Here is a 23873-nt window from a genome sequence, read left to right as displayed (position 1 = left end):
CTTCTGAATTCGGCTGAATTGTTATTGGTTTCATCTCTGCTGATTTGACTATAGCCAATCTATTTTGTTGTTTTTCCAATTCCTGGTTCCTTAATGTAAGGCATCTGAATGCGAGGTACCATGGCGTATAAAGATTTGTATCCTGTAAATACCTTGGACCAATTGCTTTACTGATATCCTCCATAACTGAACTTAAGATGTTAGTTCCTATAAGCAAGGGTGTAGTAGAACTATAATCGCTGTTTGGAACTACGAGAAATAATCCTGGATATGTGTTCATGTAAGGTGTTGTGATTCCTTCCAGTTGAAGTTCTGCCTCTACATATCCTAAATACGGTAGTTGTAAGCCGTCTGCACATTCAATCTTCAATAGCCCTGATAGTTGTTCTAGTGGCATTGCTGAGCAGTGTTTGTTGTAAAATTCCTCGCTCATCGTAGATACAGTCGATCTAGTGTCTAACAATCCATGTGTTTTCATTCCATTCAAGAAAACTGTTACCTCATTTGCCGTTCCTGCTATCCGTTGTTCCTTTGTAGTCAAGCTTGAACTGATGTGTTGTTCCTCGAAGGTTACTTGTTGAAAATTCAAAGCATGTTGTACTTTCCTTGAATTGTCCAATCTTACTCTGCATCCTACTGCTATATGACCTTGTTGTCCGCATCTCCAACATATACTATCTCCTTTATCTCTTTTTCTATGTGTGTTTCTGTCATTCGGTAGATGAATTATAGTTTCATCCGGAATAAATGTTGTAGTTGACATCGAATTCTTGGTAAGTGTTGATGATCGAGTTTCTTTTTCCTGTAACTGTGCAGTTAGTTTCTGAACCATAGCCTTAAGCTCTGTTGTTTCATCTGATGTTATGTTCTCTTTGTCTGGCGAAGATGTACTGCTATTTTCCTTAATCACGCTATCTTGACGGTGTTGCTCTTCTATTTCTTGCATGGCTATCAATAATTGGTTGAATTCTTTAATACGGTCAAACTTGTGTATGGAAACCTTTCGAAGTTCTGGTCGTAATCCTTTCCAAAACTTTGATCTAAGCATATCATCCGTATCTTGTTCATAAATCTTTCCTCGTTGTAGTGCTTTATTAAGAATTTCCTCTAGTCTACAACCCCATGATGATACATCCTCGTCGGCTCCTTGACATGCTGTGTAAAACTGTGCAAGAAGGACTTCTTTTACGTCTACAGATCCAAAGATGCAATCCATTCGGTCTATGACATCATCAACGGTTGCTTCAACACCTAATCGCATAACAATTCGACTTGCTTCTCCATGAACAGAACGTCTGATGGCTTGAGATATGATCTCATGTCGGTAATTCTCCTTGATAAGACATGCTACTTGATATCTCCAAAGATCGTATGAAACATCATCTCCTTTGTCATCTCCGGAAAAGATAGGTAATTTCGGTATGTACGGCATATATAATACATCGTCCATCTTTGAGGTGGAAAATTCCTTCATCCAATTCTTAAATGCATCAGTTGTATCGGCATTCGGTTCTGAGTTCAGTATTTTTGTGATTTTACTTTTTTTTGACTTTCATATCCTTAAAAGCTCTAATGATGTTCTGTATATCCTGTTCGGTCAATTCCTCAGACATGATGCTTATCCTGATACTTACCTTAATGTAATAAGTTTTCTGAAAGAGATTGAATAAATCAACAAATTAATTAATGTACCTGCAATAAAAAAATGATTAATATCAATGTGAAAATATATATAAGTATCACTCACCAGTCGGTCACTGTGTCTTCAATCACACAAACTGAATACCTACCATTGTGTGATCACATATATATATATATATATAATACCTGATTTACCTTGAAGATATGTTAGGTTTATAACCTAACACATATGTCAAACCACTAAACACCAAACTAACCAAAGCCAAACTCAACCAACAAAGAGTCTCACAGTACAACACCAACTGAACTCTATGCACTATACAAACCTTTACTATAGTATCCTATCTGCTGTATGAAACAAATACCACTTGTACTATACTTACAACAGTGTACTTCTATATATGCACTTATGTATTTACCAACACTACTAACATAAACTTACATACCCAAACTGATGTAAACACTAAATACCTAACTCCAATCTACTATCTATGTACCTACTGAGTACTGAGTATACCTATTATGTATTCAACTAATGATGCTAATGTCTCATATATCTTCTTGTTCTAACTTGTGTTCATTGTGTAGATCTTACCTTGTTTCTTTTTAAGTATGAGTATGTGTGTGTGTGTGTGCTATGGGGGTGGGATAGCTCTCTCTCAAAGGGAAATCTTTATTTAACAATGACCTTTGTATTATAATTACAAATGTCAAACTATAAGTTACAATTTTAGATAATAATACTATATTCAGTATACAAACTGAAACTACCTTTAAATCTGTGAATGTAAAATTTTACTTGTCAAACTACTTTTAATGCCAAAAACTGTAATATATAATTATCCAATTTCAGAAAAGATAATCTAAAACAATAAGTGAAATCTCAGAATAAGTTCCAAAAGAATTCAAAATAAAAAATAAATTTGAATAAGTTTCCAATAAAGTAATTTAAAACAAAATTACTGAAGTTTCAAAAAGACAAAAAAAAAATCAATTATCTACACAAGATACACAATATACAAGCAAAGTAACCAAAGTTTATGCAATAATCTATCAAATGTTCAATTCAAGATATAAGAGTCTTCTTCTGTTATAAATTCAAGTTTTTGTAGTGTCTAATCAAGTATTATCAATCAGATATACAAATGTACTAACATACTTTCAGGCCATATTCAATATTCACAAACTGAATATCTAAAGTCAATTTATATTTATAAATCAATTCATAAAATATCAGCAAGTAATATTCAATACAAAATTTAAGTCATTCCAGCTTCCACTGTGAGGATCCATCCTTGGAATAAACCATTATAGTGGGCGCCATTGTAAAAGTCTAATTTTCTACTTCACCAGATACAACTAAGTCATCTGAGTGATAGGGTTCTTTATTCATCAATTGTACATCACATGCATTCATCTTACAATTACATACACTAACCCTGGAATAACAAATAAACAATGGTAAAGATAATAAAATAAACGATACAATTCGATAACTTAAAATACTAGTCTATTACATTTCTATTATCATTTCAGTTCACATGTTCTTATATAGTTAAAACATCCTATATTTTAACCTTTAAACTCATAACCGTTTCTCACAATCGATCTGACTGAATACATACAAACATCATAAATTCTATACAAACGGTATACGGTTTGAAAATATCAAAATGTAAATTTACAAACAATAAACAATAACTTCGTGCAAATTATCATTACAGATAATTTGAGCTTCGTATATAATGTCTTTATAATATAATATAAATGAATTATCATTTATCATCAATATAAACATAAATATTGAACTTCATGTGAATCTAGCTTGAATGTTCATAATCAGGGAAGATAATCCCAGTGTAATATTCCCAAAGTGACAATGAAATATCTGTCATAGTCAAGTTATACAGGTAAACATAAATAAAATACAAATGCAATCAATTTACACAGTTAAGTAAACTCACCAATTTGTGGAACTGAGTTTGTACAATATATAACATCAACAGCTACACTATTTAACTTCTATCCTAGTGTCCTTATACAGATCAATATATCATGGATCTATGGTCAATACATAATATCATTATCTGAAATCAATAATATAATTATAAATACAAGATTCTATTAATCAAATAAATCTTTACAAAAAGGTACTTTCATTTATAAACAAACATAATATCATCTGACTTGTTTACCTTTAAATGTCTACGTCATTATTGACAATACCATACTATACATAGGTCAAGGTCACTGTTAAAATAAATCAAACTCACCCGTACAGCGAATTCACAAAAGCTCACCCGTACAGCGAATACACAAAAGCTCTCAAAACAACCAAATCATATAATCATCTCTCAAACTAAAATCTCACACTCACTTGGACATTAGGAAAACTTACTTTTACCTTGCATGTTAATGAAATATCATAATCAGGATTCATACTTCATCCATCTGTCAGAACAAAGGCTCTCAATGTAAATAAATGTAACTTACCAAAATATGTTATATTTGTGGTTCCTGACTAAATATAAGTGTATCCAATATCACTGAATGATTCAATCCTTATATGAAAAGTAACTACAAAGACTGGATACTAAATAATTAAACTATTTAAACTTTTGTAAACAAAGACCAAAATTGACCAGCCATTTAATTTGAACTCCCTCTATATCATATCACAAGACCACCAATGACCAATAAAATAAGACCTAATCACAAGTAGATTGCAAACGAATCACCTACTTCAATAAATCATCTGCAAGAGATATTTAGAATTAGTACATATAAAATAATCAATGCATCTAGGGTAAATGGCAGAAAATCCACTCTACCACATACATGTCTGTGTTGTAGGGTTCATCTGACCTTTGACCTTAAATTATGATAAAATAAAAGCAAGCAAGACATTCAGCCTGTGCACTCTTCCCTGGAATCTACTTGACTTCATTTAAAACCATTATCAAAAAATTGTTGAAAAAAAAAATGCAAACATGTACATGGTATCAAGGAAATCCTTGTATTGTTGTAAGTAATAAAGTAATGTTCAATCGTAATGAAAAAAAACCATGATAAAATTTTAATTTTTTTTTAATTTAATTTTTTTTTTTTTTATCTGTATGGGTTTATTGCAATAAATGTGGTATTTGATAGAATCTGGTATTGTAACCAATGTTCACTTTATATCATTACACATATCCGATATCATATAGTAATCTGAGAATAAAACTTCTAAGGGGCTCCAATCCACATATTTATCCGTGTTTTAGTAAATGCCAAAATTATAGTAAAACGTATCCGAGAGAGAGATCGGACAAGCGCCTATAAAAAGGTCAAGGTAGTTAAAAGGGGCGGACAATGCCATTGATGCTGAACTGTGTTTCATTTTACAAAACAGATTTATTATATATTCAAATCAAGTGGACTATTTCATATATGCTTCAAGCAAATTAAAGAAACAGTAGGTCCGTGAATCTGAAGACTGGTAAAGATTCGACAAGTAAGTTATCTTATTAAATATCTTTAACGGCAAATTACGCGTTTGGACCATTAATGGCATTAACTCCAAGATCGACCGACTTGAATGTATATGTTTTCATTGCATTGAAACTAAATCAATCTTTGTCCATAGTGCATGGATGATGTGTAAAAACTTAATCTTATTCTTTTTTATAAAAATGTAATATGAGTTACAATGTATCTTATTTATTTATACTAAAGTTTGACCAATAATATTTTTCTTTGAATTTGCATATATTTATTTGATATTTTAGTTTTTTTTGTTTTTTTTTTTAAAACATGCATAACATTATTGACAGGATAATACACAGTTTTATTTAGGAGCCAGCTGAGGACCACCTCTGGGTTCTGGATTTTCACACTGTGTTGAAGAGTCATTGGTGGCCTTCAGCTGTTTTCTTCTCTTTGGTCAGTTTTTTTTTTCTCTCTGACATTCGGCATTTCCATTCTCAATTTTTTACATATCTACACTTACATGCAAATTTTTATGCCATCATGGCCATTATTCATGTTACTAAAAACCACACAAGATCTTACAAAATGCTGCATTCACAAAGTAAAAATTTGACGTCCCAATTCAAAAGCTATTGTGGCATGACATCAAATTGTCTAATATGCCTGCAAAACATATCAGGAATAAAATTCTCAATATTCTGTAATATTTTAATATACATGATATATATCTTTTTAAAAATTATCATGATTATAGAAAAAAGTGATTCCACTATTTATTTTTGTGATATCAGGAAATTGTTTCAAAGATGTGTTTCTTGGGACGTATATAATAGATTAAAAACGAACATACATGTATTATCATATTTTTGTTTGTTTTTTGTTGTATGAATGAATGGGAATGATATATCACATGCAGTATAATTCATTGATAAATTGAACCGGATGGACACATACAAAGTGACTTTGTTGCATTGATATTGAGAACATCATCATGTCATTGCATAATAATTTTCAAGTACCCTATCCTTGATAAAAAAAAAAAATACTGCCGGATGAAAGGGAAAATGTACAAATTTTCATAAAGTGTTATATTTTAATTTTAATATTTATAAAGTATTATTAATACATTTGTAAGCTTTTATTTCCCCACTTAAAATAATTGACACTTGAAGCAATCGTATATATATAATGTATATAATTATTTGTATGAAAGTATCTTATTTTAATCCTCTTGTTATAATAATTATAAGATGTTTAAAGTCGAATACGTGACAAAACCTGAGAGTCGAACAGAAACTTTGCCAATCGTAAATGTAATACAAATTTTAATCAATTTAAGTAAGATACTAATTAGGTTGACAGGGGTATATAAATATGAACTTCGCCCATCTGATAATTCTGTATTCATCATCATGTGGTATTAAAACCTTTGGAAAAGAGAGAAAATAATTTGGCAGCATGCGATTTATAAATTTATATGCATCCACATTGGGTCAAAACCTTGACCTAATATTTTACTGTTTGGCAGTCAGTGTTGCTCTGTATTTACAATCAAAAAATTTAATCACTAAATGAAACAAAAATGTTTAATTTATTTTCTAAATGTGTGTCAAATGTCACACAATGACATTGCTTTCACCATATTATTGAAATAACCAGATAATGATAATTTGTTTCAAATGATAAATTATTAAAACTTCAAAGATTAAAAAGTATTTCAATAGAATTTTGAGAAGGAAAAAACCTACTATTTATTCTCAGATAATTCATTTAGACAATCTTAGGAGAATCCAACAGGAAATGAGTTTAAAATATACTTTTGATAGATTGTACATTTATATTTATGTACCTGTACAGTGTAAAGGGAAGTTTCATAACAAGAATTTCATACATAGCAAGGTAACTATATATTATAAAAGATTCTTAGAAAATCTTTTGTTTTGGTAAAGTTGTATTTTAACTGATTCTTAGAGGGACGCAGGGAGATTTGTAACTGTTTGATACTCTCTATTATAAAAGGCCACATGATTTTTGGTTATTTGTATTAAGGGGTAATGTCTTATATATTTAATGTCTATTAAATAATGATGTGTACCCAACTTCTCTTTTATTTTATGTGTTTGCTTATCATGTTTTCGTCACTTTTGTCAAACAAGCCATTGTTTATTGTGGGTTTGCAGGAGGATTACTGTACATGTACATGTATTATGTATATACCATAAACATGATCCAGTTTAATGAATTAGATATATATATGCATTTTGACAATTAATGTCACTTCAGTGATGGTCAGGCCAAACTTTTCCTTTAGATATTTATAGAAAGTTTTAACATATCAGATACAAATCTTTTGAGTTTTCTGATTTAATGAAAATGTATACATAATATAAACAATTAATTAATATTGTTGATAAGATTACTTTCAAATGATCAGGAAATTATAATTTGAACACAAAAGAACATCAGGAAGAAAAGAAAAAAAGTTAAAAAAATAGAAAGACATGTGATTGTGATGTAATAATTTAAGGAAATAATATTTCAGGAATATGTACAAACTTTGACTTTATAAAATGAGTTTACAAAGTATATGTACATGTATCAATGTTCCCAATTAGATTGTTTTTAGAAATGTTAATGCCAGTACATAGCCTCTGGTTCTAAATGTAAATCATGGTATATGACCATGTTCATCGAAACATGTTCACATATGTTGTGCACGTCTACAGGATTTCATTTTCACACAAGGATCACGAAAAATTATATGCATCAACGTTCATTAAATAACATTTAGTGTGAACATTTGATTAGATTTTGATGTAAATTGAATGTGTTATTTACCAGTTGTTCAAGTTATATCATTCAAATTATAAGGTCATTGACTTGCGATTACTTATGCATATGATTCAACAGTTGTCATTCCGTCAGAGGTAAATATTAGTTGTTGATAGCTATAGATCCATTGATGTCTGTTATCAATTTCTCAAATTTTTCTGTGGTAAGTGTTTTAAAATATTCCTTTTATTATAATAAGATTTTTGGAATTTTATAAATCTTTATAAACTTTTTACTTTCAAATTTTAGTAATTAGTGATTGAAGCTTTTTATTAGGAATTTTAACATTTTTTTTAAACATGTTAAGTAAGAAGGAAAATTTGACATGTCAGGTATGGCTAACTATTAATTGGTATTTTTGTTGTTTGTTTGCTGTCTTATACTCATTGTACTCTTTTGTTTATATGACTTTGTCATTTCCATTGGTATCTGTATCAAGGTACTATAAATTTCAATCATTTATGGTTTTTTTATCCAATCATAAAATAAAAAACAATCTTAAGGTTCGTTGCACTGAATACACTTAATTGTATACAAGAACTTTTCTGTGTTTTTTTTTTAGGTTTTTTACTAGACCAATTTAAAAGGGAAAAATAGGATCAAGATTTTTTTTATCTCAATGGTTTTGGATATTGTGATTTGATGTAGTTTTCCTGCGTTATTTCTCCTGGATTTGTAGCAATTTATTTCAGCAGATTTGTATTTCATGTCTATGTCCATAAGTCCCATTATTGGTTTCAGTTCTCTAACTTTAGTTCGCCTCTACCTTATGAAACTTATATATATATATATACAATGCTAATAACAAACAAAACACACATCAACTTCTAATTTTGGTGGCTTCACTGTTATATTTCTAGAGTTATGCCCATTACAAATGGAAAAATTGCTGAATTTTCTGTAACTATTCTCTAACTTAAGTTTGCCTTTACCGCAAAATTCAGGTCAGGTACAAATTAAGGTAGCATCACTTTTACTGTTCTTGAGTTATGTCTCATTATAAAATTATATGCAAGCAGGGACATTATCTGTGTCCATCCCATGGACACATTCCTAATTCATTTTTGGTTGTCCTTTGAAATGTTGTTCTTTGTGAACTGTGTATATTGTTCTTGAAATTGGAAAAGTACATGTCGATGTTTATGCAAGACCATGTGTTACACAGTGTCAGGAAAAGTACAAAATAGAAGTCAAAGATCTTTGAATGTTTCACACTCATGATAATGCATCTGACAGTTGCTTCCCCTTTGAGGAGATACTCTCAACATGATATGGATGTATATGTCAGTCTACTAAAGAGAAGGTTAATGCTTATTGATTTTGATAATCAGAATTGTCACACATTTGACAAACTATAAGTCAACATATGGGAGTTTACAGATCATTATACCTGTAACTGATAGGTAATTAATGTTAATGGAAACTGTTAAGACAAAGAACTTCACAGAAAAGCTCTTCAGTAATATGTACCTTTATGGCACCATTTACTTATTACTTGTAGATATTCTTCTATTTCTCTGCATTGTTTGAAATGAATGTTTCTGCTAACCTGAAAGAAACCTTTGACACTAAAGTATCACTTTTGCTTATATGAGGTAGCTATAGGTGTAATGGTATAACTTATATTGCCATTACTCTTTTTAGCTCACCTGGCCCGAAGAGTTTAGAGCAAAGTGTGGTAAAATTGTTTATTAGGTCAAGATCTATCTGCCCTGAAATTTTCAGATGAATCTGACAATCGTTATTAGGTTGCTGCCCCTGAATTGGTAATTTTAAGGAAATTTTGTCTTTTTGGTTATTATCTTGAATATTATTATAGAAAGAGATAAACTGTAAACAGCAATAATGTACAGCAAAGTAAGATCTAAAAATAAGTCAACATGACCAAAATGATCAATTGACCCCCTAAGGAGTTATTGCACTTTAAGGTCAATTTTTAACAATTTTCAAAAAATTTGTAAATTTTTACTAACCTTTTCCACTGGGCCAAGTTCATCGTAGAGAGAGATAATTGTAAGCAGCAAAAATGTTCAGTAAAGTAAGATCCATCACCAAAACTCAGTTTTGTCATAAATCCATCAGTGTGTTCTTTGTTTAATATTCACATAGACCAAGGTGAGCGACATCGGCTCCTAAAGAGCCTCTAGTTAGTATTTAGAAAACTATATTAAACCAATTTGTGTTCAAAACATTTGATTAAATAAAAATTACAAAAATTGAAAAGCATTTCAAAATTTGATTCTGAAACTGTTGAAATAATTTCCTTTCTATAAGTGGTCAGGTGGTACTGTATTATTATATAGCAAAAAAATGGCTGTTAAAATTCTCATTCAATTAATCGTTGAAATTGCACTAGATATGTGAACAAGTGACAGTAGAATGTTGACGACTTGGATTCACAAGTATACAGATTTATATATTTTTGTTTTCCTTCGGATGTTGTTTTTACAGTATTTCAAGTAATTTTGGTCTTTTTCGTGTCTGTCAAAAACTTTTAATCCTGAAATAAAAAATTGAAAAATACATATACATGTATATTACTAAATAAATTTTGCTGTATAAACATTAAATTATGAAATATTTCAAATTGTGAGATAGTGTATAAAGACCACTTGTTTACATGATTGGTATGAGAGACATCTGTTACACCTGTGTTACAGTTTGACTGATGAGGTGTGAAAAGTCATAAACATAAATGTCAACCCATGAATCATCCAAGGATATTCTAAGTGGCCTTCACATTGACATTTTAATTGGATTGGTTTTTATTGGTATCTGATTTGGGCAATAAGGGGAAGAAAATAATCAGAAAAATGTAATAAAACACTAATACAATACAATATGCTTTATTTTAAAAACACTCTGTCACATTGACATGTGAAACAAGAGGTAAATTACAAAATACAATCGCATACAATTAAAGAAATAAATAAAACAACTTAGAAATGAAATATATAGAAAATTACTTTACTTCATATTATAATATTTTAATATATAATATTTTAGTTAACTTTGAAATGAATAAAGACACATTTTTAAGTACGTTACTATTAGTCAATGACAGTAGTCATAGTAGTGGTGTCAAGTGAGATGAGACAAGATGTCTTTGATCTACCTGATGTTATGAGGTTTACACACAATGCTAATTACCACATAATACAGATCATGTTTTAAATTGGGTGGCATCACTTTAACTGTTCTAGAGTTATGTCCCTTTACAAATGGAAAAATTACTGAACATTTTGTTTTCTTTCTCTGAATTAAGTGAGCCTCAACCAAATTTTATAAGTCTTACACACAATGCTAATTACCACATAATACAGATCAAGTTTTAAATTAGGTGGCGGCACTTTAACTGTTCTAGAGTTATGTCCCTTTACAAATGGAAAAATTACTGAACATTTTGTTTTCTTTCTCTGAATTAAGTGAGCCTCAACCAAATGTTATGAAGCTTACACACAATGCTTATTACCACACAATACAGATTAAGTTTTTAAATTGGGTGGCGCCACTTGTACTGTTCTTGAGTTCTGCTACTTTTTTAACCAAAATAACTTAATTTTTAATTTCCGTTCTCTAACTTTAGTTTGCCTCAACCAAATGTTATGAGACTTATACTTATTACCACAAAATTCAGATCAAGTACACATTTAGGTAGCATCACTTTCACTGTTCTTCATTTATGTCACTTTATAACTTTATATGATATTCAAGCGAGGGTATCATTTGTGTCCTATGGACACATTCCCTATTTTTTTTTTTTTTTTGGCATTCTTTAGTGAAATCAGAGACATAATACAATTGAATGATATGTCTCTGGTTAAATTTATAAAATTTTTAACTGAATAAATGCTTAAAAAATATGTATAAAAGTTACAATTCACAAAGTTTTCAGTCAATTGTGAGACTTTATAAAAAAAGAAATGAGGAAAACATTTTTAACCAAAATATAAATTAAATAAATCTATCGGAAATAAAGCTATGTTTTATCTTTTAAATACAAATAATTCATTATGGTTCAGGATGTCCTTTGATTTAAAAAATGACAAAAAAATCAAAAAAAAAATCGACATTTTATCAAAATTTTTATCAATGAATCATTGATGTATTGCACTGAAAAAGTTATTGATTTTTTGTATATATATATATATATATATATATATATATACATAGGAAATTTTGTTGAAAAGTCCTTCAAAAACATTTTTTTTTTAAATCTCTTGAAGTCATGAATATTTGAGTATAAATTTGAATTTTTTGGTCACTTGGTTACTTTGGTCATCAATATTTGAATTTTTATCCTGTAAATATATAAGATAAGGTAAAAATTGCATTACTTCTTAAAATGAAATGACTTTTAAAACTCCATTTTCAGTCCTTTTCAAAGAAAGTTTTGATCTGCTAATTGACACAAATTATATACATATTTATAAGTCTTAGAATGGTAGATATTATCAGTCAGAGCTCAGACATAAACAAGTCGATTTCTGTTTTTGACTTAAAGAAGTCGAAACATGTATTTATTATAAAAATGTGTTTTCAATTTTAGACTTATCTAAGTCACAAAATGACAGACTTGTTTAGGTCTATTTATGTTGATGAAAAAACTAAACTTGACTTGGTGGCCAAAGTACACCACCTATGACAGCAAAAACCTGTATGAGTGTTCACAAGGACTTGAGCTATCTATATTTAATTATCTAATTGAACATCCTTACTAAACACAGATGTTTTACCTCATTAAGTGTGGATCCAGGTGGTGCATTGTAAGGTTAATTAACATGATTCCCCTATTTTTTAGCCTCTCATTCATATTTTTCTTTAGAAGACAAAGCATTGACTTTCAATGTTGTCTTTATTTGATTTAGATGCATGACCTTTTTATAAATATGCGTGGGTCTTGAAGTTAACCAATTTTGGTAACTTATCGACTTGTAGGAGTCGATATTTGCAACTTTTTGATTTTGGTCAATCATTTCTTGCTTAACAATATTTGACTTATTAAAGTCGTATTTTGTCTTGCATTAAAGGGAGACAAATCCTAAAACTTACAAATTTAGACCTCTATGAGTCAAAAGCAGATTCAGACTTATTTATGTCTGAGCTCTGACTGATTATCATGACTTATGAATAAGTTTTTGAATGGTTAATTATTTGAAACATCAAATGGATCAGACACAAGTTTTTGAGCCTAGTAACATCCTCCTCAGTTTTCAATAGATGTGGTTTTCATGTCAAGGGTCTGCTTTAGCAAAATTAGCAAAATTTATATGATATTTATATTTTATGGGTGTATAAAGAACTGTAAAATAAGTGACTCATTTAAATCACATTGTTGTGATCCTGAGTAGGCGTAGGACGGACTCTTGATAAAGTTACTATTGTGATCAATAATGTTATGTTTAGGACACCTACAACCACCTGAAATACACCCAGTTTGCATCAAGATTTAAATTTTCACTTACTTTTCTAGTGAAAATAATCTTATGTGCTATTATGTGAATGTCCAGTGGAGTATGTTTAAATCAGACAAAAATCTTGATTTCTCAGAAAAACTTAATTTAGAAATGACTTTTTTCTGAAAGTTATATTTTCCATCATTCAAAAATTAAAGCATTTTTGCTCAAAAAAACACATTCTTAAAATGTTCTTTCAAAAAACTAAACTTTTCAATAAAACAATATAGTTTTATGACAAGACTACAAGTTGCCATGACTGACAGAAAAAAACAAATGTATAAGACTGAAACAAGTTATTCAGTGTTTGGTGTTTGTTTATGTATACATATTTGCTTTTTGTTCATTTTTTTATAAAATTTGTTTTCTTGTTTGATTTGTTTTACATTGTCATTTCGGGGCCTTTTATAGCTTTCTATGCGGTATAGGCTTTGCTCATTGTTTAAGGACGTACGGTGACCTATAATTGTTAATTTCTGTGTCATTTTGGTCTCTTGTATAGAGTTGTCTCATTGACAATCATACCACATCTTCTTTTTTATATTGAATAGTATCAGAGACATATAAATAGTATACATGTCTCTGATAGTATTTACTGATTTGTGGAATTTTCCTATATATAAAAATGGACAATATTACCAATACATATATATTTTATGATGACACTTTATTAAATAGATTTATTAGTTCAGAAAGTTTGTTAATGTGTGTCACATATTAATGACATGTTTTTAAAACACTTGATACATCTCTAATTTCATAATTTACAAATGTGACTAAAAAGGACATGAAAGTCATCATCTTTTTTCTTGTTGGAAAAGATTTTTTTCAATAAAGACCAGTCATATCATGCATATTGAATTTATTTAAAAAAAATATTTTTAGATAAACAGTTTCTATTTTTAGGCAGAATTAAATTATTTTAATCATGGCTACATAAACCCTTATGTAGGCGCAGAAGTTTATTCCAGGAAAGTACTTGCATTTTTTTCACTCTAACATAAACTTTAAAGAATCAATGTTGACTGACAGTAATGTCAATTTTCAGTCATATGATAAACTTCAACAAGTGTATGTAAATATTATAAGCTATGAATGAGAGGCCTTTTCATTTGTAGAGTGTCTGGAGATCTAATTACATCTATATCAACTATATGTAAGTAAATCAGTGTGAATGTATAATGAGGGTATTAATGTATTTAATTTCAAAACTGAGACAGTATGTTGAATACTTTCTGATATTTAAAAAATGAAGTACAATGTCATTATATCATATACTAGACCAATTTTGAGACTTAGAAAAAAGGAAAAAAAAGTTGTCATCTTTGTCATCTTTGTCTAACTTAGGTGGATCTACGTATACTGGTAGGTAGAATTGGTTTATGTTTACATTAATATTGGACCAATGATCTATGGTGAAAAAGTACACATCATTTGTTAATCCTCAAAGCTTTATAAACAAATGATAAAATTTGTTAATCCAAAACTTAAAAGAAATGTTTAGTACCTAGATGACTTGATATAGAACATAAACTACATGTACATAGTTTATATTACATGTATAAGACTATGTACATGTAGTTTATGTCCTATATCAAGTGTTTCAATCAATATTATTAAAGTAATTGAATTAACTGTTACAATATTGATTGAAACACTTTTTTTGGCCATTGTTGGGAAGTTTTTTTTATTATGATTCTTTTTTGCAAAATGTATGTGCAGGTAATTAATGAGAATAAAGGTAAAGAAAAGATTAAGACAACTAATATTGAATCTGATATTAAGGAGATGTTTTGGAAATATTAATGAGATGGTGACAAAACTATTGAAAGGTTATGTTACTCCTCAAATACAAGAAGGAAAAGAAAAAGACAAATAAAACATCTTTATTTTAAACACTTAAAATTTATTGAAATGTTTACTACTTCTGAGTATGTTTACTCTTAAGATTTTTTGTGAAAAGAGCCACTATTCTATTGAACAGATGTGTTCTATTTTTTTTATACAACATTTTTGTAACTGTGGTCATGGTGGTTTTACATTAAAACTTAAAAATGTCAAAGTCTGACTGTCAGAAGAAACAAGGTTATTTTTAACTTCATGACTGAAAAACCAGGTCATGCAGTGAGTGTAAGTGTTTAAACAGAGGAGAATCGTGATCTGTTGCTTTTGATGTGCTAGAAAACAAGTCAGTTGTTTCACTCAACAGCCTCAACATTCCTCTATTGTGGTTAACTAGGTAATGATGAGTTACCTGAGGTCAGTTGAGTACACATGAGTAAATAATAATGCAGAGTTCATGACTAAGTTAATTGGACAGTAACAAAATTTCTAATTAAAAAATTTCCATAGAGAAGCAGTGATGGAATAATTAACATATGTTTCTGCGTTAATCATATTTACACATGTCCTGATAGACAGGAAATAAATTTCAAAGTAAGTTTTTTTTTTATATAACATACATGACCTGTGCTTGTGTGCTTCAGAATCATTGCATGAATTGTCGTGTCTTGTCCTTTTTTCTGACTGGAAGAATTGGTAAGATTCTAGAGAGATCTAGGTACGTTTGGTCTTGTTTGCCCACAACACAACGATGTTTGCTTGCACAATATCACTATACATGTATATTACTATAAATTGTTCCATCGTATTCTATTGACTTCAAATCCAATGTATTTTATTTTTGTCACTTAGTACCAATAGTAGCGGGATTGTCCTGATTTACATGTTTATTGTTATAACTAAACGACAGCCACTTTATTAAACTAAAACGACAGCCACTTTATTAAGTTCCTGGCAAGATACAGGATCATTGTAACTTTTGACAGGGTTAAATATATTTGTTGGTGCTCAGCCTCAGTATCCCTTTTCAGGGACAGTGTTTAAATAAAAACTAATAACTATACAGTATTGGTTTTGCTCATTGTTAAAGGCTGTACAGTGACCTATAGTTGTTTAAATCAACATCATTCCAACTCTGGTCAATAGTTGTCTTAAAGGTAATCATAACACATTCCGCTGAGTGTGTTTAAATGAACTGTTAAAATCAGTTAAAATGAACTCATTATAATTATTTTTATGTTAGAAAACAACAAAAGATATCGTTCTGTGTACCAGATATTAGCCAAATGGCTAGAGTAAATTCTACTTCATTGAAAGATTATGACCACTAACATGTATTAAATCAACAACTCCATGTAGAAGTATATATATGCGGTCTTATCTGTCCTTAAATGACCACTGGTATTTAATCAAATATTTTCTTTTTTGTAGGTCAGTTGATAATCCTTGATTTAAATGGTAGAAGGTTATCTGGAAGTAAAACAAGGTCAATTTTAAAGAGGCTTGTCATAATATTAACACTTTGATGGAGGCTAATTACAAGGGAGACGCGACAGGTATTGTAAATTTCAGCAGGAGATACCAGTAACAATCTACCTGATAGGTAAAAATTTGAATAATGAATAAGGTATCATATGGATTATAATATACCTGTGAATGAATAGGTTTTTAACATGGAAAACTTGCCGATAATAAACATTTTTCAACGGATTTAGTTCGTGTGCATATCACTTCGATTTCGCTTTCAATTACTTAAGTTTTCTGTTTTCATAATGAAAATATCATAAACAAGGATTGATTTAGTTGTTTGAAAAAAAATTATTAATCAATACCTTGCAGTAAATTTATTTAACAATGGGGGCCGTCAATAGCTGCTGCATCCCCAAAAATCGGGATTATGATCATGACAACAAAAAGCTTAAAAAACACAGAAGGAACTTAAGTGCAACTTTTAATATGTCTATGATGGATGAAACTCCGCAAAACATGATCAACATCAATTTTGCAGCGGAAGAAGAACTGATGACACTTCCTGGAATAAACCGTGCAACGGCACAGAACATCATTGAGTATCGAAAACAAATAGGAGGATTTAAAAAAGTTGAGGACTTGGCTCTTGTCTCAGGTGTTGGTGCTGCAAAATTGAACACAATAAGGAACGAAGTTTGTGTTTCTGTGAAAAGAATGACGAGTACAACTGAGGGGAATTCTGGGGGAAGTTCGTTAAGTGGAAGTAATAAAGATTTAGAAGTTTTTACAAATGATTTGGTGAAAAAGAAAAATGGGAATTTAAAAATGAATATAAATTCTTCAAATGTTTTCCAGTTAATGAAAATTAATGGTGTTGGACAAAGTCTTGCTGAGAATATAGTAACTTACAGGGATAAAAAAGGACCCTTTAAATCTATAGATGACCTTGTGAAAGTGAAGGGCATTGGAAATAGTATTTTAAGTGCAATAAGATATCAAGTCTGCTTGGATGATTCTGAGGACCAAACATTCATGAATGGCAATGTCACACATAAAGACGATTCTAATTCAAACTCATCATCTTTAAACACAACTACATGTACGAACAGACATTTATCTGAGTCCACAGAAAATATGTTAGATATTTTAGAACCTATCATTAGATCATCTTCTAGACCAAAAGTGGCACCATTTAATTTTAAACATAAAAACAAAGGTGTTGTGAGGATAGCTAGTTGGAATGTGGAACGATTCGATGAAGAAAAAGCTAATAATCCAGGAGTTAAAGAGGTCATTTGTATGACAATTCTAGAAAATGGGTAAGTTTGTCACATACATTATATCATGGTTGTAAGACAATATTGTATCAACTGAGCCCATGCCACATATCATCATTTTAAAGCAAAAGTTTAGAATTCATCTTAATTTGAGTCATTTCCTTTCTCTTTTTTGAGATGGAGACTTCAATAATAAACGAATAAACCATAAAATTCCTCCATCTCTCTGTTGAACCTGTGGTGGCCAAAGATCGTGAGCTCTTGTACTAGCTTACAAAAAAATTTACTTGGAAACATGCCCCACTCAACACCAGCAAGAGAGGTGTATAGTTTATAATTACTTAATATTTATGTGCATATACTGTACAATGTATATTATATTAGAAACTTTTCCCACTAAGCAGATTTAAAATGTGACAATTTTCTCATAACCCAGTGTGATTAACATGATTAAAATACCATGTGATAATTGAAACATTGGTAAATACTTGATATTAACATCTAGTTGCCCTTTAGCTTTATTTTTTTGGCATTACATGTAAACAAACAAATTACTTCCAGCTGGGGACTTATTTAAATATCTATCTGTAGATTGTGTAGATTTTGGAAACTAGTGTTCAAACTGACTATTTTTATTATACTCCCACGGTAGCGGAGGGGGCATTAAGTTTTACTGGTACCCTTGTCAATCTGTATGTATGATCGTACATCCGTCCCAAAATTGGTTTCTGTTTTCTAACTTCAGTTTGTCGTAACCAAATGTTATGAAACTTATACGCAATGCATATTACCACAAAACACAGATTAACTTCAAATTTTGGTGGCATCACTTTAATTTATCTGTTAATATTTATATTGTAATTTTTTTTTCATCATTGTTCATACACAATCCTTTTTTTTTCTGTTAATCAAAAAGTTTTATTTAGAATATGTTGTGGAAAAGGTTTATATATATATAAAAATGTGAATATGGTAAATAAGGGGTAAGATTGCCAATTAATGCACAACTCTTATCTTCACTTGATCTCCAGAGACCAAATGACAAAGAATGCTTTTATATCATGAGATAGAATTAGCAGGATTCAATATCTAGACATCTAGTCTGATGGGATAATATTTGATTAACTCTAAGACATATTTTTGTACTTTCAAACTTTACTTTATCATTTTACATGTTTTAATATAAATATTGTTAATATTCATAAAAAAATTAATGGTCAATATACATTCAAATATGAAAGAGCATTTAGATATTAATTATTTAGATCAGTTATTTTATGAATAAGTCATGAAAATGAAATAGGACTTAAATTCTTTTGTTTGTTTGTTAGCTGTAATCAATCCAGTCATTAAATTTGATCCTTGATATTTAGACTTTAAACTTCAATATTTTGATACTTTTTAATAGCCATTGACATGTAGATATTTTTAAACTTCAATAAATGATATTGTATACTTATTGAAAGAACAATCACAGAAATTAAATACATGTATGATATTTATATGAATAAATTGATACCAGCACTGTCTACAGGTGATTATAATAAGTACATTATCAGGGGCGGATCCAGGATTTCCATTTAGGGGGGGCGCAACTTTTAATTTTCGCCGAGCGGAGGGAGGCGAAAAATTTTTGGAGGTTTTTTTTAGGTAAAATTATTGAAATATTCATTAAGGGGGGAAATGAAGATATCTCGAACTATTGTGTGTTAAAATTAGCAAGGAATTAAAGTTTCAAGCCGAAACCACCTTAATCCACACTGGACAACAATCTACAGATAGACAGGCGGACAGACGGACGCAATGTGAGACGAGACATATCACAATTGCTCACCTGACCAATATATTTTTCAAACGAAAAGTTCTACTTTTACCAGCTATTTTTAATTGTCCTTTCATACTATCTGTTTTTTACTTTTTTGATTTTCGGAGGTCGTGTCAGACTTTACTGTTTTTGCCACACAATCTAATCAATATGAAGTATAACGTAATCAGAGATCAATATTTTAATTAGATTGTTTGCCACAAACAACTAAAATCAAAACGAGATGCATTTACGCAGTTATATTTATTTTCTTTGGATCCCAAGCATACAGTAATACGGTACAGAATTCGGCTTAATATTTAGGTTGCAAGTGAGAAAAAAAAGTATAGACACAGAGATACAAATTAACAAACAGTTTTACTAACCTTTCGCTTGAAACAGTATGTTACTTTCATTATGGATATTATAAAAGAATCTCACCTGCCGACTGTTTATTTGACCGTGTCATGATGCAATTGTGAAAGTAAGTAAGGGATGTTTTGGAACGACGATTATCAAACAAATTGATTATAAAAACCGCAAATACAATGTAACAATTGTTTTTACTTTAATTGCTAAAAACCTATTATATTTGTCATCATAAACAGCTCCGCGTTTGACACGTTCCTTTGAAATTATTTATAGAACTTTACTAAAGCGTAGGTCAGTTGATTAGTTATCACGTTCATTCTGTTAAACTGACTGTTTTATATACTTTGAATGTTAAAAAAGATTGAATGGTCTCTTCTGATACTTAAATATGTTGAAGTCAACCTATGCTTTGCAAATTTTAGGGGGGGCGCACGCCCGCCACGCCCCCGCCTAAATCCGCCCCTGATTATACTTGGTCTTGAACCTATCTTACTTTGTGTTACACTGTTTATATAGATAGATGACTTAAAAAAAGATTCCTATGAAACAAAGAGCTAAGAGATGTCTTTAGTTACAGAATCTTAATACAATACATGTAACAGTAAAAAATAATTATTGAACAAAGTTTTGATGGAATTCTTTTCATCCTGACCTTTTTAAGCAGTTAAGCTGCTTTATGCGAGCACCCTAGATTTATGTTCTACCCAATAAATGCTGAAATATGTGCCACTTTTATTATCTGGCTGGCTATCATGTTATTTATAACTAATTGGGCACTTTTTTCATACTTTTTATTTTGGAATATAAAAAATATTACCATAAAAACGTTAAATGGTCGTCGATTTTCCCAAAAGTTTTGAAGTTGCACATAGGAAATAGTGCTCGATAGAAATCCTTCTATAGTTTATTACCCCCTGTGCTGTGGGCTTAGATGTCAAAGAACAATTGTATGAAATAAATCTATAAAGATGAGTCGTTTACATTTCCCAGATGGCAAAAGTCATAGGAATATTGTTTGTCATCGATACGTATTACATACGTCAGTAGTCTATTAATAAGCTGATATAAGTTGGCGGCAATTTCAAATTACATAGAAGACGAAATTTACGTACCTTTTAAATTGGGAGAATTCTGATGATACATAGGTACTTTATTATTAATCATTTTATTCGTATTTTTGTCTGATTGAGATTATTTAAATCATCTTTATTCAGTAATCTTTAATGTACAAAATGTATGCTCATTTGTTTTCTTGTTAATATTATTCCGATTTCTAGCAAATCACCTTCATGCTTGTCAAATTAAGTTGTTGTTATTGTAGTTTTCTGATTGGTCGATGTCAAGGTCATTTTAAGATTCTTTCGCTTTTGTGTACAATGTAACATAATGCTACACGTGCTTTGATTAAGCTCGATGTGGTTCAATAAATATTGTGGTGTAAACTTTAACAACTGTTTTCTAAAGGACGGCATTATATAACTTCAAAGTCGCATATTTTGTAAAATATTAAGTCCGAATCTGTGACGCGTATCACACCGTAATTGTTTTTGATTTACAAGGACTTTTCGATTTCCGGTACAGAAAAATACGACTTTTTTATATGTTTCTTTTTATAATTTTTCGCATTTGAAGACTCGTTAAGTATTATTGAATCAATTCTATGCGGTTCCTTCAGCAACTTTATGCTGGTAAACGATTTCCCCATGAAAATAATATGAAAAGAAATCACATGATACGATAAAAAAGGTAACGAGTCGACTAACGAGACTCGAGAACAGTTAAAGTTACAAACAAGTTTTTCTTAATTCTTACTATTACAGTTATTGAAAGTTTAAATAGAATGAAATTCAAAACAGTGTGGCTGTGGCCATTGATTGACACATTAAATTCATCCATTGACTGGGACAATTTAGTGAACGTTTGTATGTAACAACTACTGCTCACTATGTACTTTTTAAAGACACCTAAACTATGGGGTCACCAAAGGTTCTCAACACCTTAATAAAGTAATTCGAAAAACTAATCAGAAATAACACGATGTTTTGATTTATATCAATTATATAAATCAAAACATAAAGGTTATTCCTGATTAATTTTTTGAATTATTTTATAATTAAAGGCGTTAAGAAACCTTTGGTGACCCCACAGTTTAAATGTCTATCGTAGGTACGTCGTGAACAGTGGTCGTTACAGACAAACGTTCCCGTAAATTGTCCCAGTCAATGGATGAATTTAATGTGTCAATCAATGGCCACAGCCACACTGTTTTGAATTTCATTCTAAATGTTTTTTATTATGATGTTAGTAATGGAAGACAGTTAAACCGTAATCAACATATTTTAATTCAGTTATAATTTGAGACGTAAAAAAATTGAGAGTGAAAATGGGGAATGTGTCATAGAGACAATAACCAGATCTTAGAGCAGACAACAGTCGAAGGTTACCAATGGATCTTTAATGCAGGGAGAAACTCCTACACCCAAAGGATTCTTTTTGCTGGCCCCTTAACACAATAACCATGATAACAAAAATGTAAACTATTTCAACTAGTCACTTGTTCAGGTGGAACTTTTAAACCAGAGGAAGAACAAAGTAACTACAATGTAGTTAATAAGTTCTGGAGTTCGAACTTTTCGGCTAGTTAGTTCTATCCGCCTGGAACTTTCCAACGTCGGAACAAAAGAGCATTTACAATAACTTGGACATCATACTAAAATCAGAAGTATACACAAGAAATTAATAAAATTTTAAAAAATGTACAAAACAATTATGGAAAATAAATATGATATACAGCAACAATCACCGCATTCGTGGGTCCTCACTATGGACAGGTACATACAGAATGTGGCGGCTTAAACATCTTAACTGGCACAAAACTCTCCCCTAACATAGGACAGTGTATGTGTATAATCTCAGACATTGAATCTGTTTAAATATAAATTGGAAATAACTTTTGAAAGTGGTAGGATTGCATAACATAAACATTACTGTACAAGCATTATTTGATACTTTAGAAATAGCTGAGAACAATGCCGGAGATAAATATTTTGACTAATTCTATTCATCTGAACGTGGCCAAGTTTGCCTTTGGGTTTTTGATTAACTGCCTATAGCACCCTTTGGTGCTTTGATTTTAAATTTCTCTACATGCATATAATGCACATATTTTTGAGCCTATGTAAAACATTTGAATTTTTCTGTTGTCAACCTTGCTTGATGGTTATATGCAAAAACTAATGTGCTTTAAATTTAATATTTATATGTTTTGGTGTCTTTTGTTTTCTTCATAAACTTGTAATGAAAATTCGTTTCATTCTGGATGTACATATAAAAAAGAAGATGCCATTGAGACAACTCTCCACAAGAGACCAAAAGACACAAAAATTAACAACTCTAGGTCACTGTACGGCCTTCAACAATGAACACAGTCCATACCTGCATACGGCATAGTCAGCTTTTAAAGGTCCCAAAATGACAAATGTAAAACAACAAAAAAACGGCCTAATTTATGTAATATAATTTTGAATCACTGTATCATATTTATGGCTTCATCTAGTCTACATGAAGGTAAAAGCTGACAGATTGTGAAATTATAAATTTATTCAAATGTAAGCAGTAATATTTTATTACATTCAGATAAGGTCAACTGATAAAGAAATGTACATTCAATCATTATATCATCCGTTTTAGATTTGATAAATTTTCATA

At 30.2% G+C, this 23873-nt stretch overlaps 1 protein-coding gene and 1 long non-coding RNA gene across 3 annotated transcripts in view; one reads left to right on the top strand and one right to left on the bottom strand.

Moving 5' to 3' along the window:
* Positions 1 to 2300: 2300 nt before the first annotated feature.
* LOC143078832 (uncharacterized) lies at positions 2301 to 4293 on the bottom strand. Of its 2 annotated transcripts, XR_012979283.1 has the most exons (3): positions 4135 to 4293; positions 3606 to 3728; positions 2301 to 3080 (listed from the first exon to the last, which is right to left on the bottom strand). It is a non-coding gene; the product is annotated as an uncharacterized LOC143078832 (long non-coding RNA). The 2 variants fall into 2 exon arrangements; XR_012979282.1 differs by having other exon boundaries at positions 3606 to 4293.
* Positions 4294 to 4969: 676 nt separating this feature from the next.
* The window catches only part of LOC143078501 (endonuclease/exonuclease/phosphatase family domain-containing protein 1-like), a 75213-nt gene continuing 56309 nt past the window's right edge, over positions 4970 to 23873 (top strand). The window contains exons 1-2 of the mRNA XM_076253364.1: positions 4970 to 5137; positions 16674 to 18031. Coding sequence (XP_076109479.1) covers positions 17097 to 18031 — 935 coding nt within the window. The 5' untranslated portion in view covers positions 4970 to 5137; positions 16674 to 17096. The remainder of the gene's footprint in view (positions 5138 to 16673; positions 18032 to 23873) is intronic.

Source organism: Mytilus galloprovincialis, chromosome 6 (assembly GCF_965363235.1).
Source record: "Mytilus galloprovincialis chromosome 6, xbMytGall1.hap1.1, whole genome shotgun sequence".
Taxonomy (NCBI): Eukaryota; Metazoa; Mollusca; class Bivalvia; order Mytilida; family Mytilidae; genus Mytilus; species Mytilus galloprovincialis.
The sequence above is the reverse complement of the archived record's forward strand: the minus strand, read 5'-3'. Positions and strand labels throughout refer to the sequence as shown.